Source organism: Cyclopterus lumpus, chromosome 15, assembly GCF_009769545.1.
Source record: "Cyclopterus lumpus isolate fCycLum1 chromosome 15, fCycLum1.pri, whole genome shotgun sequence".
Classification (NCBI taxonomy): Eukaryota; Metazoa; Chordata; class Actinopteri; order Perciformes; family Cyclopteridae; genus Cyclopterus; species Cyclopterus lumpus.
In genome coordinates this window covers 16024258-16033302 of record NC_046980.1, presented here as the reverse complement: position 1 = coordinate 16033302, position 9045 = coordinate 16024258, and the positions used below count along the sequence as shown (strand labels likewise).

Sequence of the window (9045 nt, the reverse complement as noted above, 5' to 3'; positions counted from 1 at the left end):
ACATCAGTCACCACCGCCTGCAACAAGACTCCATAGACAATCAGTGCAATGATGGCCGAGCATGAGCATTCGTGTGGCCGGCAGATAATCAATGTACAGCATAACTCCAATAATATTGTCCTCATATACACTGATAAACAATAGTTTCACAAAAATCTAAATTAAATCAAATGCCTTCGCTCGCCTGCCAATTAGACGTTCTGAAGTGAAACTGGAAGCTTTCAAACTAACTTTGGACAATCCAGTGAGCTTACTTGAAGATTAAAAGGTTGATGCTGACATTGTTAAAACTAACTTTAAAAACAAATTACTATGTTATATGTAATGCCAAGAAACAAAAATTCTAGGGCAAGTCTCAATCTTATGGAAGTGCCGGGTACAGTCAGTCACAAATCAACAGATGGTGAGAAGTGCCTCTTCCCCCCCGGGGCAACAGTAAAAGTGAGCCTGTGAAATTTGTCACAATCCATGGTGGTAAATGTCTCGTAGTTTCTGCACATGCTAATGAAGCTCATGCGAGGTCCAAAACGGAGCAGGGGTGGGCAGGGAGAGATGAGTCCAATTTAAAATTGACACTGTGCGACAAACTCATCCTTCTGGAGGCCAGAGAGTTTTCTATGGCTCGTGGACAGACATTCACAAATGAGCGCCGCTCAAAGATGCCAGTGACATTCAGTCGCCATTGTGTCCGTCTCCTTTGAGACTCACCGCGAACACGTTCCATCAGGGGCCGGAATAAAAGCTGCCGTTGCTGGCAAACACTCGCCTTCAATAGATGGGAGTATAGCGATGAAGTTAATTACGTTCTGCTGCTTTTGAGTGAAATGAATTTAGAACAGTGGGGATGCAGATATGGGACATTCAAAGACCTCCAGTCAGCTGGAATTGAACTTGGAAAAGTGTCCTCGACTTGAAGCCTTCAAAAGGGAGCACTGATGTGACTTTGGTTTTTAATCTGATGAACATATCCAGAAGCCCTAATGTTTTAAATCACATTCACACATTGCAATCTTTAATATCAGCACCAATGTTTCAGTCACTACTCTACAGAAAAGTTGGTTACTTTCTGTAATGTTTACCAAAACTGATTATTTATGAATATGTACGGTGACGATTAGGATCGGGCTGACAGATGAGTCATCGAACACTTTAGCCCAACAGCACGATTTAAATATTATTTATATTAAATAAGCAGAGCAGCGTTGAAACAGATGGCAACAATGTCAAAATCAATGACTGAATGCACAGAAGCCCTTAGTGGCACCAGAAGAACTTGGAGAATAGGGCCTGCTATATTTCAGACATCAGAAATATTTCATGGCAAACTATTTGACCAGTCGGAGCAAGAAAACACAGGTCTAATTGATAGCATTACTAACAACTTTCTTTAATTTAGATGTTCCAAATCAGACACGCTTTAAACTGCATTGGCTACTAATGGGTACTTTGACTGGGGGTCCCCTTGGACCCCAATACATTGGTATTTGAAATAACACCAATGAATACAGAAACAGAAACCCATTAGTTGGAGCCAGTAAGAACAAATTGATTGACAAAGACGTAAACAATTTCAAAGATAGAGTAAAGCGCGTGTGAGATATGACTGTACACCTCCGAGGACCCTAGTTTGTAAAAAGGTAATTGCATTAACCCTTATTGTACCGTGTCTTAAATCACCATAACGATGCACAGAAGCATGCAGTAACGTTACCCAATGCCAACTGTCAATGTCACAAAAGATCAAAGTTAGCCTTGATATATTTAGCCCATCAACCACTTAGCAGTGAGAGAACTGACTGGGTCACATTCACATGCTTCCAAAGGAGGAGGTAAACAAATGATCCTGTTATGTGCCGTAAATGACGGTGTGTATTAGGGCCGGAGAACCCAGTGGGAAATCACAGAGTAATGATTAGAGATTCAGAGCCTGCCAGTGGGTCTTTGCATCTGCCGTCTGAGAACGAACACGTCCTTTTAACCCAGTAAGCACTCCTGTCCATTTCACACGCAAACACGTTATCTGCAGAAGGGCAGACATTTTACAGTTTATATTAAAATTGCCTCATTTCAAATGATCAGATTATGATTTGTCTGCCTTTTGTGTTTTATTTGCAGGAAGGCATGACACACAGGAGATGGCTTGAATGTTAATTAACTGTCTCGAGCAAAAAAGAGAAACACAACTCCTTTACGTCCCTGAGCCTTCATCCTGGCTCAAACCTCACTGCTATGATGTGCGATGGGTTTCTTTATTCACGGCCAAATCTCCATCCCTCATGCTGCAGCGGAGAAGGGGACTGATTGTACTATATTGCCCCAGGAATTTCCCATGCTGGATGAGGTCACTCAGGCAAGAAGCTCCAACTCTCAAGATGTGAATCAGACACATGTCCTTTCTCTGATACCGCATGATCAACATGTTTAAATTTAAAAGAACTTAAAGCACTTTACAATGAACATGTCTTGTCTTGAAGTGAGACAATGTGGACTGGTAATTAATAATGCCAATGAACTGTGGAGAGATTCAACTTGACCTCAGAAGTTCCACTGGTGAGTTTGAAGAGTGGAATACAGAGTCCTAAACAGTGAGGATAAGGCTGAAAGTAAAAAAAAAAAGAAACAAAAAAGAAAGAAGAGAAAGAACGCCTGAAGGAGATTACAGGAAGACAAACTATTAGACATTAGACAGTGAAATGCATCAAAGTTCCCAAGTTAAAAGCTTCTCTATCAGAGCATATCTGCATTCTAGATGGTAAATAACTCCAGAGCAGCAGTGGATTTATCTTCCTTTTATTTTAGCAAACATACTCCTCTATTATATAAAATATTGGAAATTGGTAATAACATGAAATACAGTAATATATAAATAAAAAATATAGATAGAGACACACACAACATAGCAACTATGACATGATCTCAGATAGGTCATCTAAAATCCTTTAAAAATATCGTATTGCCTATGAAACAAATGAAACTGGTACAAACATGTTTTTAATACTCAATGTCAGACTTTCAACTAATTATTTCAAACATCCCAAATTAAACTGACAACCTCTTTGTAATAAAGCAGGGCTTATGGTTAGAACAAAACAATACAAGAACAAAGAAAGCCAAGGGTTTTGAAGATAAAAGTGTTAAAGCCATGCATTATTTAAATGACAAAAAAAAGGAACATTCTAGAAAAAAAAGGAATCATTAAAGAAACTTGAAAATAGGTCATGAATTTCACTGTCATTTTCCAGTGAAGCTGTCCTCCGCATAGTCTGGTTGGGATGCACCTTTGCTCCCTGTGAGTGAGAGTTTTCAAGCTGGGCTGTTCATTACTGGATCTTCAGTCCTTGATCAGACATTTGACAAGTGATTAATCAGGAAGGCGGCCTCAGAGGAGCAACTGAAAGTTAATTTCCACACTTCTGCATGCCGAGATGAATTTGAAGCTTGTGTAGGCGGGGTAGCTGCCTTAGTCACGCTTTCAGGGTGACCCCTGCCCCTCACATTTGCTAGGATTACATCCACACTGACAGCCCCACGCTCGTCTTCATCATGCACCAGCACGCAGCGCACATCCGAGCGCTGACGGAGAGTTAAGTCATGGAATTGGGGACAGCGGGGCACAATGGTGACAGAGCGTGGAGTTGGGTGAAAGACAGCCTCGTCCTGCACCAGGCCAAGGTGGGTATCAGTGAGTAAAAGCTGGGCCAGAGGCTCAGAGTGGGTACTGGGGCTGATGCACACCCCAACACCTGTGTATAGTAGTATCTGCACCTCTCCCAGAGTTACGGTTTCTTGATCCATGTTGCTCTGAAGAAGATAAACCAGACCAGCAAGACTCTTCTGAAATTGGCAGCAAATCCGTAAACCAGCATCCAGCAGCAGGTCAGGTACACAGGCCTGCCAGTCGAAAGACAGCTTCTTCAAGTCTCCATGGAGCAGTGGGTGCTGAGACACCCTTTTGTCCCCGGGGCAGATAACCGCAAGTATGGCCGAGCACAGCTCTTTGGTAAGTTGCTGGCTGTGGGTGTAGACACCTAGGATGCTCTCCTCTGTAGCGCCCATCATACGCAGACTGTGGCCTGCTAAGCCTATATGCACCTCTTTCAGCTGCAACAAGGGGAGGTGATGGAACAAAACCAGGAGCCCAAAGTCAGCGGTCAGGGTGTAGAGGCCAGCCTCCGCCAGGATTAGGAGGCCAGGACAGGGCTCAGGATGGCTGCATTTAGCAACATTCACCCAAAAAAGAGCTACAATCTTCTGGTATGTGAACACTGAAGTGGAGATGATGGACTGTAAAGTATCCATCATGTCAAGAAATGGTAAAGTGTGCAGGTACAAAAGGGAATCAGGAAAGTCTATTAACGTTTGATAAAAGATTTGGACATCGATTCTGTTTTGCACAGTCCTCAAATTTTCCAATACCTGATCTTTGTCTTCAGGTGCTTGGGTAACCTCTGGCTCACTGTGTTTTTCTGGCGACAGCTCTGGAAATAGTTTGTCTCCTTGACTATGAATATCAGCCATGTCCTGCTCTTGTGGTACCCGCAGATCACCGATTCTCTTATTCCTTGTCCAGCTTTCTTCTGACATTAGTGGCACGTCATCTGGCAAGTCTTCTGCCCTGCTATAGATTTGTGTTGGTGTCAGGACTGGGACTGGAGTTCTCGTAGGATTAACGCAGCCCTGAATCATCTGAGCTTCCTCTTTAGGCTGAATGTTTTGAGTTATCTCCATCTGGACGTGCTGTATGTATAGATCTTTCACAACGGAAAAAATGTAACTATCCTTAAAGAGAGAGAAGACAAAGCTCCCTTTAACAATGGAGAAGACCTGACTGTCCTTCACTACAGACAGAACATTACTTTCCCTGACCACAGAGACAACATGGCTGGACCAGCGGGCTCCAACAGGCTGCAGTCCCTCTTTCTTGACTTGCTGCAATACTGTGGGAGAGCTCCAAAGGAGACGACCTGCATCTTGGAAAATCAAAGAAACTCTGCTGACCAAAGAACCCAGCCCTGGTTGTTGACCTGTGACTGCTGCAGTCTCTGTTACACACACTCCCGGGATCTCCTCCAAACCTCCAGATTCATCCATCTCTCCACAACCAAACTGGCCCTTGAAGGTAGTTTCCTCAGGGGGACAGCAGGCTGCCCAACTGCTGAGAGGCTTTATGTCGAGCTGAGAATGAGTGCTGGTCTGCGGGAGGACAAACGGGGAGCCAGTGCCCCCGCTGCTCTGCAGGTGAGACATGATGCCTAATGAGCTCCCACCAGAGCCAGGTCTCTCCTTGTAGCAGTCAGCCACGACGCCTTTGATCTTGTTAGCATTTCCCTCTGGCTTTGTGCCACATCCATCACCCGGGCCCAGGACATTTGTCTGCTGGAGGCTGGCATTCCCTGACGAAACCACCTCTGCGTTATAACTTGCAACTCCTGCCCCACTCTGAGCTTTCCTCCACGGCGACTCAGACAGGAGCCCTGGTCCTGATTTATGACACCAGTCCCTCTCCTGCTCCTGGCCATCCCTGGTGCTTATCCCGCCTTGTAGTGGGTCTCCATCCAACTCAAATCTAGTGTGAGAGACAGGATATTTTCCAGGCATGGCCTATTTTACATAAGAAAAGGAGAAACTATGAGAGGACATACAACTTTGAAAGATTTTAGCTATTCAAACAGTTTGTTGTATGCAATCTGTTAAATTAGTACTGCCATAGCCGAGAAGGAACTAAAATAACTATTTCTCCCAGCCCCCTTTAAAATGCATCATTATTTATGTATTAAATTATATTTGAATACATAAATACTTGCAAAGGAAACTGGAGTGAAGAATAACAAGGTACATATACAAACTAATACTTAAAGTGCTCTCATTGTAATATGCTTTCACAAAATGTGTCATTTAAACTCTATTACACTTTCTGTAGGGGTTTATAAGAAAATATGTGCGTAATAAACAAACACAATAATGGGAAAAAGTATTTCATGACTCATAAAAAAAAATATTCGGCTTGGCTGGAGAGAGGGGGGGCAGGTATTGACATTTGCTTTGTTTTGCAGAGACAAGAGGGATGAACATTGGCAACATAGTGGCTCGATAAACAAAAAGTCTCACTTTTTGCATGTTGTTTTTAAGCATTTTTTTAAAAAACATTTTCAAAACAATTTTAAATATAAACTCACTCTTAAATGAAGTGTGTTAGTTTTTTCTAGTAGAACAACAAATGTGTGAATACATACTGTAGTCCTGTGCTTCTCTATTGTTGCAGAGGTAAGACAGCTGCTTGGCACTTCATCCGTCTCTGCAGCCAGCATATTCATATTCTGGCTAAAAAAAGGACACAATATTACAATAATAATACTACATTTCATTTTATCTACAAAACAAAAATTGCGTCTCGATACGAGGAGGCATGTGCACAATACAGCTGTGTTTACATGCTTATACACGCTACCAGACTCTTTGTTTGCAAAAGCTAATTTAATTATTTGCTGTGGTGCGACAATGGAAACTTCAAACCGTTTGCAGGCAAAAGACAAGACTGCAGTAACCCCCAAACCCCCACTTCACAAAAAACATCCATTAGATTTGAAAAGCAAACGGCCCAAATGGCTGGATGAGATTAGAGCCACTCTACTAGCTGTGAAATTAAATAGAATCTGTGCATGTTTATTTGAGGATTTACATACAATACTCAGCACTCTGGAGGGGGCAGCAGAAACCAAATATACAGCTCAGAATGATTTCTGACAGTAAACGGAGGCTTTGGCTGAGCTGTGTGTGTTGCAGCAGGTTGGTGAGGGAGAAAGCAGGAGCGTTAAAGCATTGACATCAACAAGAGGGATCACGGTGCAGGTCCTCGTAACGATTAAAGGATTTTTGCAGATCCTGGGGATCAGTGCATAGGATGTCCTGTACTCTGCAATGTTTGTCTACTCGCATGAATAAATGGAGGAACACCAATCTGGGATTCCCGGCCTCAGAGGCCGACCACATTTTCTAGATACCATTTTATTGTCACACACGGCTCACATGCCAAGGTCTACAGTGGTCTTGCTGCGAACAAAGTAATGGATTCATTAATGTCGCCACAGAGGGCACATTTCGCCTCCCCCTAACTCACCCATCGCCAGTCTCTTCAATCTCTGCCACCGTTGTCTTCTCTCCTGCTCTCTGTTGATGGGGAGCCCCACTGATTTCCTTTGAAAGTCTTTTGATGTCCCGGTTGCGTTTGTTCATGCTTTCTTGAACTTGCTGCCGTCCCACCTCCTGCTGATGGAGCTTCTCTCCCGTCCTCCTAGTCATCACATTGTACATGCACACCCACATATTTTATGAGAAGACCTACATCCTTTCATAATACATCTCATCACATTTCCATTTAATTTTGTGGCAGTTTTAAAAAGGAATTCCAACCCAGATATTTTAACGAGGCAGCAGAGAGGTTGACTAAAAAAAAAAAAAAAACAGCTTAAAGTTAAAAAAAAAAGGGACAGAAAATTTGAATTTTTTTAATTAATAAAATTGCAGCCTTCAGAGCCAAGTGGGTTTGTAGGTAAGATTGTTCTAGCAGCACTAAAGTTAACAGCAGGGAGTGAAAAGTGGCCCAGGAGTTCCAAGAGAGATGGACGTTAATCCGTCAAATGTTGAAAATTACAAAAGACATCCTAATTGCATCCGATAAAGGACTCATCTCTGTACATGTTTTGTTAAGACCTTGGTGCTGCGTTCAACACCATTGATCATGACATCCTATTACATAGACTGGATCAGTCGATTGGCATTTCAGGTACCACACTAAGTTGGTTTAAATCTCATTTATCAGGTTGATCTCCAGAAGAGACCAACCAGCTCGCTAAAATTCAAGCATAAAAGACAAAAACATTGACAACCTGCAACTTCCTGATGTTAAACTCAGACAAAACTGAAGTTATTTTACTCGGCCCTGAACACCTCAGAGATCAATTATCTGGTGAAGTGGTTTCTGTAGATGGCATTGCCCTGGCATCCAACACCACTGTAAAGAATCTCAGCATCATCTTTGATCAGACTTGTCCTTTAACTCCCACGTGAAGCAAATCCCAAGGACTGTATTTTTTCATCTACGTAACATTTAAAATAAATCTGGCACATCTTGCAGCTCGTGTACTCACAAAAACTAAGAAAAGAGATCACATTACTCCTGTATTAGCTGCGCTGCACTGGCTCCCTGTAAAATCAAGAATCACATTTAAAATTCTTCTCCTCACCTACAAAGCCTTGATTGGTGATGCACCATCATATCTTAAGGAGCTTGTAGTACCATATTGCCCCACTAGAGAGCTGTGCTCACTAAATGCGGGGCTACTTGTGGTTCCTAGAGTCCTAAAAAGTAGGATGGGAGCCAGAGCCTTCAGTTATCAAGCTCCTCTTTTATGGAACCAGCTTCCACTTTCAGTTCGGGGGGCAGACACAGTCACCTCATTCAAGAATAGACTTAAGACTTTCCTCTTTAATAGTGCTTATAGTTAGGGCTGAATGGGTTCGGTCTCTATTTATGGATGAATTTACATCTCTCCATTGCACCTTACTAACTCTACTCCTTCTCCAGAGTCTTTGTGCCTTCTCGCCTCATAGGGTCCATTGGACCTGGCTGGGTCTGAAGCTGGTCCTGGCTCCTGGTCCCTGCCCCCTGACTCCTTGCCCCTGCTTCCTGCATCGAGCCCCCGAGCCTGGACCTGGCCTCCTTCCCAATGGCCCTGCCTCCTTCTCTGTGCATTCTGCCTCAAAGGCTTGACCTCATTGGTATGGCCTCTTTCGCGATGCCTCCTGCCTGGTGGTCCGGTCTCCTGCCTCCGTGGCCCTGCTGATGTCCCCGTCCCCGTCCCCCCCTCCCCTCTCTTCCTCCTATTTCATGGAATGTGGAAATCTGGATCGTGGTCCATGCCTACTATTGATTATTGATACATTTGTGTCATATTCATGTAATGTGTTTATGTAACTCTGTAACATTGTTCATTCTGTACACATGACATCTATTGCATCTGTCCATCCAGGGAGAGGGATCCTCCT

The 9045-nt window shown here is 43.3% G+C and overlaps 1 protein-coding gene across 1 annotated transcript in view; it reads right to left on the bottom strand.

The window, feature by feature from the left end:
• Nucleotides 1-2825: 2825 nt before the first annotated feature.
• kif16bb (kinesin family member 16Bb) overlaps nt 2826-9045 on the bottom strand; it is a 25498-nt gene continuing 19278 nt past the window's right edge. Inside the window, exons 18-20 of the mRNA XM_034552855.1 lie at nt 7118-7291; nt 6234-6321; nt 2826-5601 (exon numbers count right to left, since the gene is read on the bottom strand). Of these exons, the coding sequence (XP_034408746.1) occupies nt 3343-5601; nt 6234-6321; nt 7118-7291 (2521 nt within the window). The 3' untranslated portion in view covers nt 2826-3342. The remainder of the gene's footprint in view (nt 5602-6233; nt 6322-7117; nt 7292-9045) is intronic.